At 48.1% G+C, this 24312-nt stretch overlaps 1 protein-coding gene across 4 annotated transcripts in view; it reads left to right on the forward strand.

Annotated features, from left to right (window-relative positions):
• Nucleotides 1-24312, forward strand: part of USPL1 (ubiquitin specific peptidase like 1) — a 352126-nt gene that overhangs the window by 57395 nt on the left and 270419 nt on the right. For all 4 annotated transcript variants that reach the window (XM_085621657.1, XM_085621658.1, XM_085621659.1 and 1 more), the window contains one exon: nt 1725-1854. In XM_085621657.1, the coding sequence (XP_085477783.1) occupies nt 1725-1854 (130 nt within the window). The remainder of the gene's footprint in view (nt 1-1724; nt 1855-24312) is intronic.

Raw genomic sequence — 24312 nt, forward strand, 5'->3', positions numbered from 1 at the left:
TTAGGGGCCTTCTCTGGTCACCAGGCCCTGGGTACCTAGTGTACCACTTACAAGTGGTCAGAGATGCCAGTTGGGTTTAGGCTTTAACACAGTTTTAGGGAAGGAACATAGGCCCTGGGTACCTGATTGGCAGGAGCCCATGGCACACTCAAAGTATATCAGCAGTTCAGCAAAAAGTGGGGGCATACCATGCAAGAAAGATGGCACTTTCTCACAATTTTCCATTGAATTGGCCACGAAATTTCACTCTGACATGTAGTTTTGCAGGTAAACTATATAGCTTGCAAACAATGTTTGGAAATAGTGTTTCAGCAAATATTAATCATTTGCACATCAGCAAGTAGTGTTTCGATTTTTTTTTCTTCATCTTATTGAAATAGTTTTCATCACCTTTCAGAATTACAAAAAATTTGCTTTCGAACTAATGATACATTTTGAAATATTTGTACGTTTCATTTACAAGGTTTAAATGTTGTGTTAAAAAAAACGGACATCCTAAACCTTTCCTTAGACACTCTATACCCAAGCAGGACTGTCTGATAGTTCACTTTAAAAAATCCTTGATCTTTGCAATCCGAGAAGGCAAACTAAATTCCCCATGGTAGAATAATAATTTGAAGCCATAACTTGACTTTTGACCTCCATTTTTGACCACATAGCAAATGTGAGAACATAAAAAGAAAAATTAAAGGCATCTTTTTTGCTAATTCACTTCCTGAATTAACAGAACACCTGTTCTTTCCCACCTGAGCTCTCACAAGAATGGGCCAGTAACCCCGAAAACTATCTTGTCTGGATAAAAAGTGATCAGCTATATTGAGTTTTTAAATAGGCTTTTCTCTGAATGCCCAATAGTGACTTTAAACGAGTATAGAGACTAGAAAAGACTTTCTTTAGTTTCTCAACACGTGGACCAGGAATTTATGCAATGTATCTTGAGAATCGTTTCCCAGTTGCCTCTAGGCTTGGTCCTTGCTGGGAACCAAGAGCATTGATTACTATGCTCCTGAATCAGCATTTTTGGCTGTCATGACTGCGCAGCATGTTGGTGGTATCTTAGAACCGTTTCTTAAAATGTTTGAGGACTACGCCATTCTGAATTTTGTAATCTATGGGTGTGAAAAATGCCTAAAGGTCCACTGAAACCAAACCAGGTGTTTGCAGGAAAGCTAATTATCAAGGTTTACTTGCTATTGCAACAAATGACGTGCAATTTCCATAAAATTGCTTAATGGCTTGTAACCTATATCTTCCTCTGTCTTGAATTTGTTGGCCGCTCTTCTCAGTTCTGTGTGCATTTAATCAGGCCAATGGTGGCCATAGTAGCACTTTGTGAAGTGCCTCTCCTGTAGATTTGCAAAACTACAGACGCTGACATGCCACACATGCTGTTTGGATGTCATAGCCAGGGCATTTGTCCGTGGTGCGAGGGGGGGGGGGTGCTTTGGAACCTTTTTAGTAAGGTGGGCCTAATTTTTGACTAGTTTTGTATTGTACTGTTTTCTTGAATTAATTGTAAGCATGCACATCTTTGCAAGATCAATGATCTGCAACAAAATGTCTGGTATGTAACTACAGTTTTTGAGCTTTGACATAACTCCTAGATGCAAGTGCTCCCTTCCTCAAGATCTTCTTGAAAGACTGCGGGAAAACAGCATTTTTAGCGCTGGATGCGTAGGCTCAAAGTTATGCAAATGTAATTTACCTGTTTTTTGTTTCTTTAGGGAAGAATGACATGCCTGTGTTTGCTTTGCCTCTGCTTGTACAAAAGGATTCTTCTTTCCAGAAGCTGTTCGAACATTCTTTTGTTTGGAAATTTGAATGCTTGCAGTGTGGCTTCAGAAGTCGAGATAGGTAAGCATATCTGAGAAATTATTCTAAAACATTAAATGCAGTTCAGTTTTTGGGACTCTTTTTTGTTAGATAATATGCATTATCCCTGTTATGATGGTGCTCGGTATTAATAGTTGGTCAGAGGGTGGTTTATCTCTTAAAGTACATCAAAAATGTTCATCACAAAATGTGGAAGATGTGTGGAGTTTTTTTGTTATTTGTACAAGAGATAATTCTTCCAGATCCAGTAATGCAAATCCTACTATACTGCCTGTCTGGAGCTTAGTTTCTACTTTTTGCTAAACCAATGCAGTTTACCAGTTTTTGATCATGTGTTGCATTAAAACCCCCATTACTATGCAAAAACATGTCTCCTCAAAACAAAAAAAGCTTTGGGGGCTTTTGTAAGAGATGTATGTAGCCCATCTGTAGCTTTTGCAATCCATGTAAAATTACTTTATTTTAGCCTAGGCTGAGTTTCCTTGCGCCTTTTAACTAGCAAGTGTCTGGAAACATGATACTGTTTAAAAAAAAAAAAAAAGTGTCATTACATGAGGAATCTTAACATTTTAGCTATCGATAGGCGCTTTCCAACATGTTGCAGAAGCTACATACGGGTGTACTCAGAAGTGCAGGTATCTGGTTTTGCTTTGCTGTGGTGGGAAACCTGTTAAACCAATAAAGTCTCAAGTTTTTGATTATGTTTTAAAATGGATTCTAGCATGTCAATGTGCACCATTGGTAATGTCTGTTGCACCCTTGTTTTTCCTGGTGATGGTGTTCATTATGATTGTAGTATGAAATGTAGAGGTAAACCTATTTGGCGCAAACCTAACTTTTAGATCGAGCCTGCAAAAGCATGCGCGATCGCATTCGAGACGCTTGTATTCAATAATGGGCTTGAAACCCACCCATAGCTTACCATTCGTTTGCATCATTGTTGATCTTCTTTGCTACCGACAGTTGCCACATGTAGGAAGCTGGCTCTCTATATTCTATACCAAAGTAAGGTATAGTGTGCACAGAGCTCAGTGCATCCCCTAAGGCTTACAAAGGTAAAAGTAGATAATGCCTTACTCTCTATTTGTGGTAGTGTGGGCGAGCAGAAAGGCTTTATCCGAGGGTAGCGTTGAGCATTTATTGTACACACTCGGGCAAGAAATGATTTCACAGACTCACACTGAACTCTGACCAATTGTTTGGTCAAACATATTTCTAGGTTTAATTTTATTTTTAGAACCAAGCAGGACTTGGTGGACGTAAGTTAAATAGTACATTTCCAGGATAATACAGTTGAATGCAGTAGGTCAAATGTTCAGAAATGGTGGCACTGGGCGGCCTGGTGCAGGGTACTGGATCGACGTCGGGAGCCCTGTTGGTTTCAATGGGGAACTTCCCGTCAGAACAAACTCTGCAGGCTCCTTCATGAAGATCTTCTGGAGGCGACCAACGGTTGGAGCGGTAAGTTGGGATGTCGTGGAATGCCTGGACTCAGTCGGTTAGGCCACCCAACGCCGTGGGGCATCTGGTGCAGGGGTGTCTTTTGGTGCCTGGTATTTCTTACTGGCTCCGGTCTCGGTCAGGGACAACCTCCAGATAGGGGCTGCAGGCATAGCCGGGAGACTTGAGGTAGGTCATGGATCACCAGATGCCAGGTGAGGGGCCACTCTAACTTGGGCCGTGGGGTCGGGTGCAGACTCGCTAATTTGACCGGAGCAGAGTCTGTTGGTGAGCAAATCCAGTGCTCACGGGAGAGTCTTGTTTGAGTAGGCAGGGCAAGTCCTCCCGCTTCTGTGAGGCTGCTAGCTGCATGACTCACCGGGATTCCGCGGGAGCAGTTCTCGGCCGGTAAGGCTGGGGCCAAGTCAGTTGGTATCCTCTTCTTCCTTCAGCACGGAACTTTTAGTCCTTCTTTCCTCTTGCTTGAGGAGGCAAGGTATGGGGTTGCCCCCCAAATACTAAATTTAGGGGCATTTCCGGTAGATACAGGTTGGGGCCAATGGGGTCCCTTCCTTGGGGTGGGTACATCCCCTATTATGCCACTCAAGTGTGGGGGGGGTCATAAGCCTCTCTCTGGTTGGCTGGGTACCCGTATCTACAAGATGGCGGGGACTTAGAGCTGTGCTTCACCTCGCCTCCCGCACCTGAGGGCTGGGGTTGGCAAAGGTGGGCACACCTCTACTCCTATCTACGTTTTCCCTTCGATTCTCCCACCCAAAGTGGGGGTCAGAATCGATTGGTGCCAGTTGCTGGGAGCAGCAAATTACTGGATCAGCTCACAAAGGCAGCAAGCCTTTGAAGCTTCCCCTTCGTGGACCTTGCCCATCCTGGGGGAGGAGGCTTGGCACCTCTGCCCAGTATGTGTTTTGTTCCAGGACCCCAAGAATGGGAAGCGTTCGACCCAGGGTTCCAGAAACATATCAGGGGGTGGCACCTGGCGAGCAGCCAGTCAGCCAGGACACTAGAGTTGGATGGTTTTCCAGGGGGCATCTCTAAGATGCCCTCTGAGTGCATTTTGCATTAAATCCCACAGTGACATCAGTGTGGGTTTAATGTGCTGAGAAGTTTGATATCAAACTTACCTGATGTCAGCAAAGCCATTTTGTTTCTGTGTAGTTCGTAATGACAAACTCCAAGACCATATACTCTATGGCTTTACTGCGCTTACAATGTCTAAGAATGAACTGGGGCTCTGTAGGGGTACACGGCTCATGCACCTGTATCTTCATCAGTGGTATAGTGCGCCCAGCTGGAGGGGTGGCTTACCTATGCCGTAGGCAGTAGATTGTAGGCATGGCAAACATGGAGGTGTGCCAAGTCGACTCTTCACTTTTCTCTGCACCAAAACGTCCAGCCTGCAAAGGCTGTGTGTGTTAGGGCACAGGGCCTCTAAGGTTGGCACAATGTGTGCTGCAGTCCTTAGAGGCCTTCCCTGGTCTCAATGCTCTTGGTACCCATGGTACCTTTTACAAGAGACTTGCATATGGCCAGAGTTACCATTTTGGTGTGCACTAGTACAGTTTTAGGGAAAGAACATAGGCCAATGGGTACCTGGTTGGCAGGAACCCAGGCCACACTCATTCAAAGTAAATAAACATCGGGCAATATATATATTTTTAAACAACCAATGAAACCTTCCTGACCCAACAGGCTAAGCAATGCTGTAAAACTACCTTTGCACATATCCAAATAAAGCAGGAAAACCAAAGGACATTTGAGTTGCTTTTAATGAACAGAAGAAATTATATCCCTGCAAAGCGAAAAAGCAGGCATTGCTAGCCCATAGGCTGCATTGTAACTTCAATAGCATAGAAAGCTGAAGACCAATACAGTGAAACACAAAAACTGGCACCGTGCCTTTAAGGCAGCCATGATGCCTCAGGGGTGACAGGTTGGCTGTTCTTTCCAGCTCCTTCAGTCAGGACCCTGATTAATCAGCTTCACAGACTTTTTTTTTATTTTTCTGTCAAATTCGATTTTTTATCACTTAAAACCTATTACTTCAACGTATTTTACCTGTTGGAGTAGTGCTTCACGATTTTAAGGCAGTTTGGCATTTTTTACTATCTCAAAAATGCCTTCTTTATTTGATCCTTGACCCTGTTGTGGCAAAAATACTGCCAAAACGAACTCTCATCTGGTTTGTATCCTTTGCCTACCGGATTCTCATGTTCCTGAGAATTGCCACCAGTGCCAGTCTTTGTCAAGGCGTACTTGTAAGGAAGTGGGTTTCTGTTGGCGTAACCCCCCCACTTTTTGCTTGATACCTGATGCACTTTGTGAGAAAGTGCCATCTTTCTTGCATGGTATACCCCCAATTTTAACTGAATTGCTGAATGTACTTTGACTGAGTGTACCCTGGACTCCTGCCAATCAGGGGCCCAGGGCCTATGTTCCTTCCCTAAAAACACAAATCCCAAATTGGCAAACCCTGGCCACATGTCAGCCCCTGGTAAATGGTACCCTAGGTACCCATGGCCTTGTGACCAGGAAAGGCCTCTAAGGGCTGCAGCACTCATTGTGGTACCCTTAGAGGCCCTGTACCCTTACACACACACACACACACACACACTGCCCTTGCAGGCTGGGTGTCTGGGTGCATGACAAAACAAAGTCGACATGGCACAAATCCCTGTGTGCCATGCCCATCACCTACACTGCCATGGCATACATCAGCCACCCCTCTAGCTGGGTGCCCTATGCCAATGGTGTGGGCACAGGAGCAGGAGCCCTGTGCCCCTACAGTACCCAGGTCCATTCCTGGGCACTGTAAGTGCAGTGCTACCATTTAAGAGTACATGGTGCGGAGAGCTCGTCTAACACGAACTCCACAGCACCATAAAGGCAGCACTGAAGACTGAAGCCTGCTGTTTGCTGAAAAAGTTTGTCGATTTTTGAAACTTACAAATATTTTTTAAAAATCGTGCCAAAGTTAAAAACTTAATTACTTGCCTGTTTTAGATAGATGTCCCAGTGCTGAACCTAGGAACCCAGCACTGGATTACAAAAGTAACGCAAACATACTTTTCCTGCAAACTGAATTTCCTTCCATAGGATAACATTGGTAATTTTACCTAGAAAAGTTTCGAAGTATCAACTTTTAAAATACAAAAATATTCCTTAAAAATCACTACTGTAACCAAAACGCTTTTACTTAACTGTTTACAGCGCATGTCCCAGGACTGAATCTAGGATCCAGTCCTGTGGTTAGAAAAGTAATCTACAAAGTAATTAATTGCATTTAACTAGAAATTCCCTTTGAGCTCAATGTTGCATTGTGTTGCCTATTGCAACAACTGTAGCTATTGTAATCAAAAAGTCTATTGCCTATTTGAAAAGTGTTTAAAGTAATTCATTCTGAGAAAGTATATTTTGATACCTTGTTGGTTCTAAAATATAACTACTATATCTTTTGATATAAAACAATTGGCCTAGAGTTCAGTTATTGAGTGTGTGAGACCATTTGCTGACATAGTGTGTACAACAAATGCTTTACACTGCCCTTTTATACTGCCTACCTGCTCGACCAAGCTACCACTTTAGAGAGTAAGGTTATATCTATCTTTAGCCTCTGCCAAACCTCTGGGGACTGTGGACTCTGCGCACACTGTACCTTACTTTGGTCCAGTATATACAGAGCCACTTTCTTACATTGGTGGATCAGCGGTGGGATACAAACTTACATTTGTTGGACTACTTGGTTACCATCTGATCACACGACAGAACTCTCAAATTGCCTTTAGAATTCTGATTTTCCTAAATTGTTTTCTCTAAAATACAAAGTCTTGTCAGGGGCTTGCTTAAGTCCCAGTAGAATTTTAAAGAAATAAGTCACTGTAGTCGGAGGTAGAGAGTTAGACCGGTCAGGTTAGAATGTCTCAACAGAACCCAGCTAGAAGTGAAGAGAATAATATGCAGGACCTGGACCTCACACCTCACTTACACTTGTCTTTCGAGGAATTGAGGTCCTTATGCAAACTTAAGAATATAACAATGGGCCTGCATCCAACCAAACTAGGGCTCCAGAAGCTCTCGGCTGAGTATGCTAAAGGCCACCCCCCTCTGAAAATGGTGACAACCAGTCAGAGGGGAAGAGGTGTCAGAGGAGGAGGAAATGTCCCCCCTACAAATCATTTCTAGGGAGAAAAGGGTCCCATACCATTAACTCCAAGAATCACCCTCTGGGACCCTAGGACCTACACAGGTGGGCCAGGGCCCAGGGAAAACATTGGGAATAGACCCAGTGAAGAGGACAGCTTGTTAGCCAAGCTGGCCAGAAGATTAGACCTGGAGTCCAGACTCTTGGCTCTAGAAAAATAAGGAACGAGATGGGTTTAGCACCCATCAATGGTGGCAGCAATACTAAAGAGGATAGGGAGGAAACTTCTGATCTTAAAATCCCCAAAGGGATTGTCCCTAAATTTGAGGAAGGTGATGACATCACCAAGTGGTTCACAGCCTTTGAGTGGGCTTGTGAAATAAGAGTAAAGAAACCTCTCTGGGGGGCACTCCTGTGGGAACTGTTCTCTGGTAACTGCAGAGACAGGCTTCTGACCCTCTCTGGGCCAGATGCAGGGTTCTATGATCTCATGAAGAGAACTCTGAGGGATTTGGACTCACCACTGAGTAGTACAGAATTAGATTCAGAGTGGCTCCCAAAACCCAGAACCAATCCTGGATTGATTTTGTAGACTACTCAGTAAAGACACTGGGTGGCTGGTTAACTGGAAACAATGTGCATGACTTTAATGGAATTTACAACCTGTTTATGAAGGAACACATCTTAAGTAACTGCATTGATGAGAAATTACATCAGTATCTGGTAGACCTAGGTCCACTTTCTCCCCAAGAATTGGGAAAGAAGGATGGCCACTGGGTCAGAACAAGGGTGTTCGAGGCATGTGGGCTGCTGAATTCATATCTGTGCATAGATCGCCGCCTAGTGTTGGGTCCGGATGATTGCATATTGTTGTCCTGGAAGAGACTTCGAAGTATCACGAGGTAGGTGGCTCCTCCCCTGGACTACAGTGCGCATGGGTATCCTCTCCATCCTCCGATTGTTTTTTTCCGCCATTGGGTTCGGATGTGCTTATCTTAGCTCAAGTTAGGGAAACTTTATTTAAGGCCAAAAGCCTTTAGATATCGTCGGTATTGTTTGCGTTCGGTATCGATAAATTATTATACTTGTTTTCGAACATCGATCGACGTTCGAAGATGGAATCGAGGACTCCCTTCAAGAGATGTCCTCTATGTCACGCAAAATATCCACACGTCGACGTCCATCCGGTGTGTAACAAATGTTTATCACCGGATCATGATGAGACCAAGTGTATGGCCTGCGCCCGGTTCCGGTCGAAGAAGACCCTTCGGAATCGACGAGCGGCTAGATTGGAGGCCAAAAAATCGGCGCCAAACCCGGTTAACATATTCAGTACCGAGGATGAAGAAGTCGAGAGCGTCGAAGAGGTAGAACACTTCGAATACGTTGAAGAGCAGGATGTTCATGGACAATTGGACCCTGCTTCTGAGCATGACTCCCAATATGACGACGAAGATGAGGAGATCTTCGAGGACGAAGACGTCGTCAACTAGGTAGGAGACGACGCTGAGGCCCTTGGGGCCGAGGAAGATAGCTCAGACGAGGAGCTAGGCCAATCCGTCGATGCGGAGGCCGAGGGAGATAGTTTTGATAAGGCTCGGGTCGAGGGGTCGCCTGCGGGCCGGCTTCGAACATTTCAAAAGAGCCAGAAATATCGAAAAAGACTGGAGTCGATTCCGTGAAATCTAAACCAAAACCTGCACCGGTCAAATCGAAACCGAAAGTGCAACTGGTTCAGGTCGGATCGAAGGCATCGAACCCTTCCAATCCGTCGACACAAAAGGACATCGGAGCCGAACAACCAAAGAAGGACTTCGGTACGGAGAAAACCAAAAAGGACTTCGGCACCGAGAAACAAAAGAAGGCCCTCGGTCCCGAGAAGCCGCAGAGGCCTATAGCACCAAAGGTTGGGGCACCAACGACCAAGGTCTGGTGGTCGATCCGACTACATCAACACCGAGGAGTGCTGAGACTGCCAAAATATCCGATCAACAAGGCGTCGATCCAAAACTTTGAATCGAAGCCCCGAAGACAGAAGAGACACCGGAGACCGCGTCGAGGCCTGTCTCCAAAGAGCCTGTCGGATCAAAAGCACCGTCGGCATTCACGTTGAAACAGGTATCGGAGTCCCTAAAGCGCATCAGGGAACGGGACACACTCGAACCGAAAACGGGTCCCGAACCGAACAAGGTTGCCAAGGCTCATTCGGCGCCGGCACCGATAAAGTTTGGATTGCCACCACCGGGGGCACCTAAGATGTTCGACCTTAGGAAGAGTATCGAACAACCAAGAACAGTGTCCACAGAAAGAACAGATGTTGAAGACTCACAGGACCAGTTTATCGACGTAGACACTGGTAGACTGTCGTTCCGCAAGTGGAAAATTGTTCCAGAAAAGGCTTTGGAATCATACAAAATTCCACTGAAAAGGAAAATGGCGTCGGGTTCGACACCAGTGCTTGTGGAACCTTACATATGATCAGGAACCACAATCCTTTTCTCCCGCACACTCTGAGGCGGATGCAGGAGAGGGCTATAATGAGGATACCACTTATCCTGTGGATAATGACCCTGATGAACAACAGCAAGACCAGGATCAAGCATGGGGAGGCCCTAATGACCCAGGAGACCCACAAAATGCTCCTGACACTCATATTTATAATATAAAACCATCTCCCACTGAAGGTACTGCTGCTTTTAACGCCCTCATTGAAAGAGCGGCTGCCAATCACGGAGTGGAACTTCATTCTCACTCTGTGGAAGAGGATTTCTTGGTGGACACGTTCTCAACATCAGAAAGAACGGTCAAGACTCTACCAATGTTAAAAGGGGTTATTAAACATGCTAAGGACATCTTTAAGGAGACAACCAGAGCACGGGTATTGAACCCGAGAATAGAAAAAAAATACAAACCAGCCCCAGGAGACCCAATGTACATTAAGGGTCAATTGCCGTTGGACTCAATGGTAGTTTCTAATGCTCGCAAGAGAGCTAACTCGCAAACTACCGGTGATGCTCCTCCTCCGGACAAGGAGTCCAAAGTGCTAGAAACATCGGGAAAAGGGATAGCAGCACAAGAGGCAAACATCTGGCGCATTGCCAACACTCAGGCACTCCTGGCAAGATACGACCGGTCACACTGCGATACCCTAGAAACACTGATGGAACACCTACCAGATGACTACAAAGATTGGAGCGGAGCTCCTCATCAGAGAGGGACAACTCATTACAAATGCCTCCATCAAATGCGCACTAGATGCAGCTGACACTGCAGCAAGGGCAATCAACACTAGTGTGATGTTGAGGAGGCACGCGTGGTTGAGAATATCAGGTTTCAAACCTGAAATTCAATCTAATATCTTGAATCAACCAGTCAACCCAGACTTTTTATTTGGCCCCGAGGTTGACACTACACTAGAAAAGATTAAAAAGGACACAAACTGCGAAATCTATGGGGGCTCTACAGTCGCAGCAGTTTCGGAGTGGCTCCTTTCGTCGCCCCGGGAATAGAGGAGCAGCTAGAGGTCAGGGGTCCCAGCAGCAGTACAATAAAGGAGGTACCCAGAGTACCTATAATAAGAATAGGGGTGGATATCGTGGATCCAGCACCAAAGGTAGAGGACGAGGACACAACACCAGGTCCTCCGCCAATAACAAACAGTGACGTCTTGTCACTGCCCCCCGACCACATAACACCGGTCGGGGGGAGACTCCAACAGTTCCTGCCAGTCTGGAGATCCATCACCACAGACAGGTGGGTCAGAGAAATTGTCCAGTACGGTTATTGTCTGGAATTAACATCCAATCCACCCAACATACCACCAAGACACCGTCCTATGTCCGCAGAGCACTTGACATTATTGCGGCAGGAAGTACTAAGTATGCTGCAGAAAGGAGCCATAGAGCTCGTGCCTGTAGAACAACGAGGGTCAGGGGTGTACTCTCTGTACTTCTTGATCCCAAAAAAGGACGGGTCTCTGAGACCTATACTGGACCTAAGACCTCTCAACCAATACATTCTGTCAGAGCATTTTCATATGCTCACCCTCCAGCAGGTTCTGCCGTTACTCAGTCAGGGAGACTTCCTAGCAACACTGGAGTTGAAGGATGCGTATTTCCACATACCCATACACCCATCACACAGAACATATCTCAGGTTCACTATTCAGGATCAGCATTATCAGTTCAAAGTCCTCCCTTTCCTCCCTTTCGGAGTAACAACGGCACCCAGAGTCTTTACCAAGTGCATAGCGACAGTGGCTGCACACTTAAGGAGACAGCACATTCACGTCTTCCCTTACCTGGACGACTGGCTTGTTCAGGCAAAGTCAGCCCAGCAGTGTGCCAGCCACATATCCCACCCCATTCACCTTCTTCACAGTCTGGGATTCTCGCTGAATTATCCAAAGTCACATCTTCAACCCGCCCACGTACGGCAGTACCTGGGCGCGACCATAGACACTCTGGCAGCCAAAGCTCAGCCAAATTTAGTGAGGATCAACAGCATGCAACTGCTGATAAAGAAGTTCAGACCTCAACACTCCCTTCCAGCGCGAGTGTTCATGCAGTTGATAGGCATGATGGCCTCCTGTATCTTCATAGTCCCGCACGCGAGACTACATATGCGCCTGCTTCAGGAGTGCTTGGCACGTCAATGGAATCAGACTCAAGGACATTTGAAAGACCTAGTGTTGGTGAGCGGTCGGGCATACAACTCTCTGCATTGGTGGAATCCACAAAACCTTTGCAAGGGCCGACCATTCCAAGAGCCTGTTCCACAAATAATACTGACGGCGGACGCGTCTCCAGGGATGGGGAGCTCATGTACTCAATTACACAGTGCAGGGACTATGGACGACACAGCAAAACAAGATGCACATCAACCTTCTGGAACTGATGGCAATCTTCCTGGCAATGAAGGCATTCAAGGTACACTTGTGCAACAAAGACGTGTTGATCCGGACGGACAACATGACTGCCATGTACTACATACAGAAGCAGGGAGGAACACACTCTCCACAGTTCTCATCTGGCACAGAGCATGTGGAGGTGCATGTGGAAGTGGGCCATTCAGAGGAACATGTTCCTCATGGCAGAACACCTCCCGGGCAAGGACAACCAAATGGCGGATCTGCTCAGCAGAGGTAGGAGACTACGATGAGGCCTTTGGGGCCGAGGAAGATAGCTCCAGCGAGGAGCTAGGCCAACCCGTCGATACGGAGGCTGAAAAAATACGTCGTCATGAGGCTCAGGTCGAGGGATCGCCTTCGGGCCTTACCCAAGATCAATCTCGCGGTTCTTCGGCCCCGCCTTCAGGCCCGGCCTCGAACATTTCGCAAGAGCCATTATTATTTAAGACGACTGGATTCCCTTCAGCGAAACCGAAACCATCCATCGCACCAGTTCCATCGAACCCGAAAGTGAAACTGGTTGTGATCGGCTCCCGAAAGTGAAACTGGTTGTGATCGGCTCGAAGGCCTCGAAGCCCTTCACTCCTTCGACGCCGGCAAAGGTCATCGGCTCCGACCGCGCAAAAAGGGATTTCGGTGCCGAGCTCACCGCAGTGGATACGGGTGCCGAGCCAAATAAGAAGGCCCTCGGTCCCCACAAGGCGCCTCGGCCTCTGGCACCGAAGACATCGGCCCCAACCACCAAAGTCAAGGTGGCCACCCCGTCTGCGTCAACGTCTAAGACGGCGGCGCCTGCCAAGTCTTCAACTCCAACGAGCGTCGATGCCTCCCTTCGGATCGATGACCCCCTGACTGCAAAGAAGTCGGGGGCCGCTTCGACGCCTACCTCCAAGGTGCCGACCGGTTCCAAAGAGCCATCTGGGTTCACCGTGCAACAGGTCTTGGCATCGTTGCAACGCATCCGAGAACGGGCAGCCCTCCACTCCACGTCGGGTCCCGACACGCACAAGGCTTCGAAAGCACCATCTGCGCGACCAACATCACGTTTGGGTTACTGCCGCCCACGGCGCCGAAACTGTTCGAGATTCGGACACGTGTCCGCCAGACACAGTCCCCATCCACTGGACAAACAGATCTCGAGCCTTCACAGCCACAATTTATTGACGCCAACACTGGTAGGTTGATGCTCCGCAAGCGGAAAATCACGCCAGAGAGGGGATTGGACTCCTACAAAATTCCTCTCAAACACAAATTGCCGGCAGGGTCAGAGCCGGTGCTTCATGAACACTTTCAACCCTTCCATCAGGATCCACCGTCCTTTTCTCCTACGCCTTCAGAGGCAGACGCAGTAGAGGACTATGTAGGGGATGATACCACCTACCCTGGGGATATCGAGCCTGATGATCACCTGCAAGACCCAGATCAGGCATGGGATGACCCCACAGACCAGGGTACCGCACCAGATACCCATGACACGCAGCTTTATAACATAAAGACATCTCCCACAGAGGACACTGCTGCCTTTAATGCCCTCATAGAACGGGCTGCTGCCAATCATGGAGTAGAACTCCATTCTGACACTGTCGAAGAAGACTTCTTGGTGGACACTTTAGCCTCTTCCGAAAGAACTGTCAAGACTCTGCCCATGTTAAAAGGAGTTCTCAAACCTGCAAAAGACATTTTTAAAGAAACATCCAGGGCACGGGTGCTAAACCCCAGGATTGGAAAAAAATACAAGCCTGCACCCGGAGACCCTATATACATTAGGGGTCAGTTACCTTTGGACTCCATGGTGGTTGCTAATGCTCGCAAAAAAGCCCACTCACAAACAGGTGATGCTCCTCCCCCAGACAAGGAGTCCAAAGTGCTGGAGACATCAGGCAAACGGATTGCAGCGCAAGCAGCGAACATCTGGCGCATTGCCAACACACAGGCACTCCTGGCCCGTTATGATAGGTCCCACTACGACACACTAGAATCACTACTTCAACATTTGCCAGATGAATATAAAGAGGCAGCGGAGCTCCTCATCCGAGAGGGACAACTCCTTACCAATGCATCCATCAAGTGCGCACTGGATGCAGCCGACACAGCGGCGAGGGCAATAAACACAAGCGTCATGTTGAGACGGCATGCATGGTTGAGAATCTCAGGCTTCAAGCCGGAGATTCAGAACAATATCCTCAATCAACCGGTCAACCCAGACTATTTATTTGGCCCTGAAGTTGACACTACCCTCGAGAAAATTAAAAAAGACACTGACACTGCGAAATCAATGGGGGCTCTGCAGACGCAGAAGTTTCGTAGTGGCTCCTTTCGTCGCCCCGGAAATAGAGGAGCAGCTAGAGGTCAGGGGTCACAGCAGCAGTACACTAAAGGGGGCACACAATGTACCTATTGTGAGAAAGTGCCATCTTTCTTGCATGGTATGCCCCCACTTTTTGCTAAATTGCTGAATGTACTTCGATTGAGTGTACCCTGGGTTCCTGCCAATCAGGTGCCCAGGGCCTATGTTCCTTCCTTAAACCACACAAACTCCAAATTGGCAAACCCTAGCCACATGTCAGCCCCTAGTGAATGGTACCCTAGGTACCCAGGGCCTTGTGACCAGGGAAGGCCTCTAAGGGCTGCAGCACTCATTGTGCCACCCTCAGAGACCCTGTACCCTTACACACACACACTGCCCTTGCAGGCTGAGTGTCTGGGTGCAGGACAAAACAAAGAGTCGACATGGCACACATCACTGTGTACCATGCCCATCACCTACACTGCCAAGGCATATGTCAGCCACCCCTCTAGCTGGGTGCATTACGCCTATGGTGTGGGCACAGGAGCAGGAGCCCTGTGCCCCTACAGTACCCGGGTCCATTCCTGGGCACTGTAAGTGCAGTGCTGTCATTTAAGAATACATGGTGCTGAGAGCTTGTCAAACACGAGCTCCACAGCACCATATTGGCAACACTGAAGCCTGGGAAGTTTGGTATCAAACTTCTCAGCACATTGAACCCACACTGATGCCAGTGTAGGATTTAATGTACTAAGCACCCCAGAGGGCATCTTAGAGATGCCCCCTTACAGCTAACCTACAATCCACGTCTGCTCTGAGGCTGCCCAGGCTGCCACACAGCAGACATGTTGCTGGACCCCTGGGTGGTAGAGCCCCTGCTCTCCCGGGCCTGCAACAATGCACATCCTGGGTGAGGTGAGAAATCTCCTCCCCCAGGATGAGCAAAGGGAAGCTTCAAAGGCATGCCGCCAGTTGGAGTTTCCCCAGGCCACTGCAACCCCCCACTCTGGCGGAAAGCTTGGCCGGAAACCCCATACAAGGACAGGGGATGTGCCAGCCTGCCCACCCCACCCCTCAGGTGGGGGAGGCGAGGTGAAGCACATCTCCGGGCTCTCGCCATCTTGAAGATGGGAGGCCCTACCCTATCAGGATTAGGCTACTGCCCCCCTCCCACAGGAGAGAGGCAGGATAGGGGGTGTACCCACCCCAGGACAAGGACCCATTGGTCCCTGGCCTTCACCTACCTGTAACGCCCCTAAATCTAGTATTTAGGGGCCCCCTGAACCTTCCTTCCTGAGATTCCAGATAGAAAAACGACAAGAAGAGCAAGAAGAACAAAGACCTGCCCTGCAGCTGCTAAAAAGAGAAGACACCAACTGCTTTGGCCCCAGCCCTACCGGCCTGTCGACTCTCGAACCTGCACCAGCGCGGCATCCCACGTGGCCAGCAACCTCACCAACCCCGGAGGACCTGGCTACCTTTTAGCTCTAAGCCCCTGGGACTCCCACGAGTAGAGGCTCTACTCAAGAAACCTACTTGCTATCCCTGGCACCAGCCCGGGACCGCGGACCCAACACACTCTGCACCAGCCAAGCCTGGCCAGTGCCGGAGTGGACAAAGACCCAGAAGACGACCCCACGGCGACTGTGACCCAGAGTCCGGCACCCAAGGACCCCCCTCGACATCCCGGAAGAAGCCTGCAGCCTCAGAACCAAGTGCCACCCCAGCCGCGATCAACCAGAGGGTAAGATTCCCGACGTCAAAAGGCACCCCTGCACCCGGCGCCCTGCGACCCCCTGTGCCCAATCCCGGGGTACCCACCTAACCTACAACTACCCAACTTACCTCTCGAAGTGGTGGTGGCACCTGAAACATCCTCGTCCCCGAGCCTGCAGCCTCTTTCCAAACCGGAACATTCCCATTGATTTCCATTGAGCGCCCTAAGGCTCAAAAGCACCCTGCACCCAGCCGCCCGAGTGGCCCTGGCAGTGCCCTCTCTACACTAACCTACTTCCCCACTTGCCCTGAGTAAGTGACCAGGAGCCCAGCTCCCACAGCCGCGTGGCTTGCCAGACAGCAGCCACCAACCAAGGCCCCCCTATCCCTCATAGGATAACATTGGGCCCAACTCTCTCTGCACCCGGCCGTCCTGAAACCGCTGAGGGTGAACCAACTGTACCTACCTGACACTGGGGGACCCCTGAGTCCATGCCCTGAATTTCAACACTACCAGTCGAGTACTTACCCTTAAACCGCTAACTTCATTTTCCTCATAGGGTAACATTGACTGGCTTTTTCTTCAAAAATCTTCTAAGTGTGAACTTTTCAAAACTGCAAAAATTCACCAAAAATCAGCCAAGTGACAAAAACGAATTTACTCACCTGCTCCTAGGTGAGCTCCCAGTGCTGGATCTTGGTGCCCTGCCCTGACTCTGAAAAGTGTTCACAACTATACTTACTTCTAGCTCATTTTTCTCCCATAGGAAACCATTGTCTGCTTTTCTGTGAAATTTCTTCTAAGTGTCTACTTTTGCAAATTTGAAATATTCTTTTAAAATCGTACCATTTCTGCAAACGAAATTACTTACCTGCTTTTGATAAGGACCCCAGTCCTGGGTCTAGGCACCCAGTCCTGGATTACTAAAGTAACGATAAAGTACTCTACCTGCAATTTGAATTTCTTGCCATAGAGATCCATTGAATGTTTTCTGTGAAATATTTTCTAAGTGCTAACTTTTGAAATAGCTAAATATTATTTAAAAATCATTACAGTTATTAAGTCGACTTTCATCACTTGATTCTGAATACTGACCCCAGGCTGGTTCTAGGATCCAGACCTGGAATTCCAAAAGTAATCTGAAAAGTAATTTATTACAAATAACCTGAATTTACCATTGAGCTCAATGCATTGTTATGTTTAGGAAATAGGATTGTTTATTGCAACCAACTGTGACTGTTTACACATTTATTGCTTGAAACAAAAGTATTTATATTCAACCTCTCATTCTGAGAAAGTATATTTTTACCCCCTTTGTGGTTCTAAAAATAAAACAAGCATATATTTTATATATACAAATCATTGGCCTAGAGTTCAGTTATTGAGTGTGTGAAACCATTTGCTGACTGAGTGTGTACAATAAATGCTTTACACTGTCCTCTGGTACTGCCTTACTGCTCGACCAAGCTACCACTTTTGAGAGTAAGGTCATACCTAACTTTGACCTCTATCAGCCTCTGGGGGACTGTGGACTCTGTACACCCTGTACCTATTAGGGAACAGTATATACAGAGCCACTTTCTCACACCTATGATAAAACCAACAGAGGTTGATATCGTGGCTCCAGCACCAAGGGCAGAGGACGTGGTTACGGCAACACCAGGTCCTCCCCCAAAAACAAACAGTGACGCCCTCTCCCTGCCCCCCGACCACGTAACACCTGTCGGGGGGAGACTCCAACGGTTCCTGTCAGCGTGGAAAACCATCACCACAGACAGGTGGGTCAGGGACATTATCCAGCACTGTTACTGTCTCGAATTAACGTCAACTCCACCCAACATACCGCCAAAGCACCGTCCTATGTCCGGAGAGCACTTGGCATTATTACAGCAGGAAGTGCTAAGTATGCTGCAAAAAGGTGCAATAGAGGTCGTGCCCGTCAACTAGCAGGGGACAGGGGTGTACTCTCTGTACTTCTTAATCCCAAAAAAGGACGGGTCGCTCAGACCTATACTAGACCTGAGACCCCTCAACCAATACATTCTCTCAGAGCATTTCCATATGCTCACCCTACAGCAGGTTCTCCCGCTACTCAGTCAGGGAGACTTCCTAGCCACACTGGACCTAAAAGATGCGTATTTCCACATACCCATACACCCTTCACACAGGAAATATCTCAGGTTCACTATTCAGGGGCATCACTATCAGTTCAAAGTTCTCCCCTTCGGAGTAACAACAGCACCCAGGGTCTTTACCAAGTGCCAAGCAACAGTGGCGGCACATCTACGGAGACAACACATTCACGTCTTCCCTTACCTGGACGACTGGCTTGTTCAGGCAAAGTCAGCCCAGCAATGTGCCAGCCACATGTCCCTCACCATTCACCTTCTTCACAGTCTGGGATTCTCACTAAATTACCCAAAATCACATCTCCAACCCTCTCACGTACGACAGTACCTGGGCGCGACCATAAACACTCTGGCAGCCACAGCTCAGCCAAATTTAGTGAGGATCAACAGCATGCAACTGCTGATCTCAAAGTTCAAACCTCAACACTCCCTTCCTGCGCGAGTGTTCATGCAGTTGATAGGCATGATGGCCTCCTGCATTTTCATAGTCTCGCACGCGAGACTACATATGCGCCCGCTTCAGGAGTGCTTGGCACGTCAATGGAATCAGGCTCACAGGCACTTAAAAGACCTAGTGTTGGTGAGCGGTCGGGCATACAACTCTCTGCATTGGTGGAATCCACAAAACCTTTGCAAGGGCCGACCGTTCCAAGAGCCTGTTCCACAAATAATAGTGACAGCGGACGCCTCTCTCCAGGGTTGGGGAGCTCATGTACTCACTTACACAGTGCAGGGACTATGGACAACGCAACAAAAGAAGATGCACATCCACGTTCTGGAACGGACGGCAATCTTCCTAGCCATGAAGGCATTCAAAGTACACTTGTGCAACAAAGTAGTGTTGATCCGGACGGACAACATGACTGCCATGTACTACATACAGAAGCAGGGAGGAACACACTCTCCACAGTTGTCTCATCTGGCTCAGAGCATGTGGAAGTGGGCCATTCAGAGGAACATATTCCTCATGGCAGAACACCTCCTCGGCAAGGACAACCAGATGGCAGATCTGCTCAGCAGACACAGCCACCAGATGCACGAGTGGGAGCTACATCCGTCAGTTCTCGAACTGTACTTCCAACAGTGGGGTCATCCAGAGATAGACCTATTCACCACAAACGAAAACGCAAAATGCCAAAGCTTTGCCGCCAGGTTCCCACATCCACAGTCACAGGGCAATGCGATATGGATGAACTGGTCCGGCAGATTTGCGTACGCTTTTCCCCCAGCGCCATTAATACCTCTGGTGGCACGCAAACTGCGACTACACTCACTGACACTCATCCTAGTTGCTCCCACATGGGCGCGCCAACCATGGTACACCACCTTTCTAGAACTTTCTGTGGTGCCGCATCAAAGTCTGCGGATCAATCCCGCACTTTTAACGCAGAACCATGGCGAGATTCAGCACCCAGATCCGCAACAGCTGAACCTGGCAATCTGGCTCCTGAAGTCTTAGAGTTTGGCTACCTAAACCTGCCACCTGACTGTATGGAGATCGTCAAAGAGGCCAGGAGACCCACTACCAGAGCTTGCTATGCGGCTAAATGGAACAGGTTTGTCATTTACTGCAACAACAATGACATTAACCCGCTGGACGCATCCATTCAAAACATCATCTGTTGCCTCCTACACCTATACCGATGCATCTGGCATACAACTCAATACGTATCCATTTAACCGCGATAGCAGCCTATCTCCAAAACAGGCAGCACCTCTCTTTATTCAGAGTGCCTGCCATCAAAGCCTTCTTGGAGGGACTCAAACGAGTAATTCCCCCAAGACACCCACCGGCACCGGTGTGGAACCTCAATTTGGTCCTCACCATATTAATGGGTCCACCCTTTGAACCTCTCCATTCATGTGAGATTCAGTTCCTCACCTGGAAAGTGGCTTTCCTAGTGGCAATCACTTCGTTAAGACGAGTTAGTGAATTCCAGGCACTAACCATTCAAGAGCCATTCATACAGGTTCACGCAAACAGGGTTGGACTACGTACCAACCCCAAATTCATGCCCAAAGTGATATCGCAGTTTCACATGAATCAAACTATCGAACTGCCTGTTTTCTTTCAAAATCCACAAAATGTCGCAGAGAGAATGCTCCATACACTAGATGTAAAGAGGGCCCTCCTGTACTATATAGACAGAACTAAGGACTTTAGGAAAACAAAACAACTTTTCGTTGCCTTTTCTCCACAACACAAGGGCAACGCCATTTCCAAAGCAGGTATTGCCAGATGGATCATTAAATGTATTCAAATTTGCTATCAAAAAGCTAAACGCACATTAACGATTCCCCCACGAGCCCACTCAACACGAAAGTTAGGGGCATCCATGGCTTTCCTAGGAAACATTCCTTTACAGGAAATATGTAGAGCAGCCACATGGTCCACTATACATACATACATACATTTACCAAACACTACTGTGTAGATGTACACTCAAAACAGCAGGCAGCTGTAGGACAGTCTGTTCTCAAAACTCTTTTTCAGACTGCTGCAGCTGGCACGGGTAGCCGCCGCTAATGGAGGTATTGCTATGTATTCTATGCACAGATATGAATTCAGCAGCCCACATGCCTCGAACTGAATATGCTACTTACCAGTATGCATCTGTTCTTGGCATGTAGGGCTGCTGACATTCATATCGCCCACCCTCCTCCCCGGCGCCTGTAGCGGCTGCAGCACTCAGAATTACTGTATAGCATGGTCATCACTTACTGTATCTACTCCATCACTGCCACAATGGCGAAAAACAATCTAAGGATGCCCATGCGCACTGTGGTCCAGGGGAGGAGTCACCTATCTCGTGATACTTCGAAGACTCTTCCAGGACAACAATGTGCAATCATCCGGACCCAACACTAGGCGGCGATCTATGCACAGATATGAATGTCAGCAGCCCTACATGCCAAGAACAGATGCATACTGGTAAGTAGCATATTCATAATGTTGCGTTGGCTTTCCTGGGTGGGTTGTTCACCTAAAACCCTGAAAGGGGGCTGAGTGCTAGTGAATTTTAGGAACCCATGTACAGTAGACTATATTTGTAACTGGGAACTCAACTTTAATGGGTCCACAATCCAAACACTTCCTTGATCATTCTTCTACCCCCCAGTCAAATGCCCAGAACTTGAAAGTGATTGGTCATTTGTGAAACACCACAGCAGGGGGGGGGGGGAGGGGTTATAATGCCCACACAGTCCCCCAGAAATATCTACTCGCACACAATGAGGGTCACGTGACTAAGTTCATTTAGAGTATTAACTTTATTTATTCAGAGTATCAAGTGAAACCTGTTTTGTATAGTCTGTTTAGTTATCTTTTTATCTGTTTCAGTAACCCCAGACGAAGAGCCTCATGGCTCGAAATGCATTGGTTGGAATGCTATGAATCATCTCTTTATGAATGTTTTGTATACACGTGCCGCTGTTGAAAGTCTGGATGGACGACAGGAGGCATTTGAAAATGTCAAATAAGACATAAATGTGGAACTATGCTGCCTCTGGAGTGATCCCAAAACATGGATTAATTTTGGAATGAAGCATGAGTAACCTCATTGGTTTATTTTTTAATAAAATCAGATAACCCATTAAGAATGACTGATCGTGAGGAAATATTCCTTAATTCCGCAGTGCGGCTGATGGGTGCGCAATGTTACGTACCTTCCTCTTCATACATTTAGAAACTTGGCATTATCCTGCCCTTAGTCATACATTAAGTGTGCCTGAATGGGCCATCTGCTGGCCGGGTGGGGGAGAGCTGAGCACAGTCCCACTTACAACAGAATATAGTGCGTTTTGCCTTCGCAAAAAGGACCTGCCACCTCCACATTACCATTGCAGCCAGCTTTGAGTCAGTGCAGGGGAATCTGGGATTACCTTGCACTTCAACGACACTGTTTAGAAGTTTCTCCCACCTTCCGGGTGACTAAATCCTCAATTATGCCACCTTCCTGTGGAAGGGGGCATAGTCCTAGCCCTGATTGGAGGAGTCTCCCCATCTTCAAGATGGCGGGGACTGACAAGTGTAAGTCGCCTCCTTAACCTTAGGAGTGGAGTTTGAAGAGGTGGGCACACCTGTTCTTCCTATGTTTTCCAGCCCAAAGTGGGATTGTAAACCGGGGGCTGCCACCCGCTGCTAGTAGCAGAGGCTGGGAGTCGCATTACAAAGGCAGCAGGCCTTTGAGGCTTCCCTCTCAAGCATTGTGCCCATCCTGGGGTAAGGGGTGTGACACCTCAGCCCAGGATGTGCTTTGTTTCTTGCCCCAGAGAGCAGATGCTCTCTACCCAGGTGTCCTGAAACATGTCTGATGGTGGCAGGCTGCCTAAAGCCAGTCTGTGGCGACACTAGGGTTGGTAGGTTTTCAGGGGCACCTCTGAGGTGCCCTCCGAGTACATGCTTTAATAAATTCCATACTGGCATCAGTGTAGGTTTGAGTGGAGTAGTTTAGGGGAGTCTAGCTCAGATTATGTTTGGAGCACAAACAGGAGCTGGGCACGGTTTTTATTGTTTCGTTTGAGGACTGGCACAGTAAAATCTTAATGCTTTCCAGGTGGGCATCATCATGAGCTTGATTTGAAGAACGGGGTTCGAGTCTCGGCAAGGACGCTCAACATCCTTTTGATTCTGGGCAAATCACTTAATCTCCCCGTGCCTAACAAAAATGAATGTGTCCTTGTGTAACGCAACTGGCGCTCATGTAAAGCGCTCTGATACCTTCGGGTCTAGTTCGCGCTATATAAAACTCCATAAAAATAAAAGACAGAAGACTTTCCTGCAGAGAAGACTGAAGACGACTACTGCCTTGGCCCCAGCCCTACCGACCTGTCTTGCAGCCAGTGACCCCTGAAACCTTGGGAGGACTGCTGCCTTTGAAGAAGACTTCAATCCTCAGTCGACAACGTAACTGTCCAGATTATGAAGAAACCAACTCTAAGGACACCGGATCCAGACAGATCTGCGTCTCCTGCCCAATCTGCACTTGACGCCCACGGCCCGAGTCTGAGTGGCTTGCCTGTGCAGTGATGTCTCCCCAGCGATCCTGACCTTGAGTCCAGTGTTGACTGACCTCTCCTGATCTCCTTGGCGGAGCCTGCAGTGTGAATCAAGAGGCACCCCTGACCGCGACCGGCTCCGATAAGAAGCCTCTGACGTCGAAAGGCCCCCCTGCACCCGAAGCCCCTGGAGTTTGGTGAGTTTAACAGACGGTGCCCCTACGACCCCCCTACACCTCTACTTACCTCTGCTGTCGTTGGTCTCCCTCCTGAAGCCTCCAGTACCACGCCTGCAGCCTGTTTGCCGAAAGAAACCTTATTGGAAAGCATTGGGTTCCCGATGCTGATTTCGCACCCTCCACCAGGCCACCCCTGTGCCTCTGGTGATGTATGTTTGGTGCTGCTTTGTGCCCCGCCCCTCCTCCTCCTGTTGTGCTAACTGTGAGAAAGTGCCCTCTTTCTGCATGTTTGCCCCCACTGAATTGCTGATGTGTTTTGACTGTGTGCCCTGGGCTCCTGCTAATCGGGCACCCAGGGCCTGTGTTTTTTCCCTAAAACAGCATTGAAGCCTAAACCCAATTGACATCTCTGGCCACAGGTCAGCCCCTAGTAAATGGTACCACAGTTACCCAATGTACTGTGACCAGGGAATGCCTCTAAGGGCTGCAGCACTTATTGTGCCGCCCTTGGAGGTCCTGTACCTTCACACTCACACATTGCCTTTGCAGGCTGCGTGTTTTGGTGCAGAACAAAGTGAAGAGTCAACATGGCACACATCCTTGTGCCATGCCTGCAACCCTACCCTGGCATAGATCAGTCACCCATCTAGCAGGGCGCATT

The sequence above is a fragment of the Triturus cristatus genome, chromosome 8 (genome assembly GCF_964204655.1).
Source record: "Triturus cristatus chromosome 8, aTriCri1.1, whole genome shotgun sequence".
Classification (NCBI taxonomy): Eukaryota; Metazoa; Chordata; class Amphibia; order Caudata; family Salamandridae; genus Triturus; species Triturus cristatus.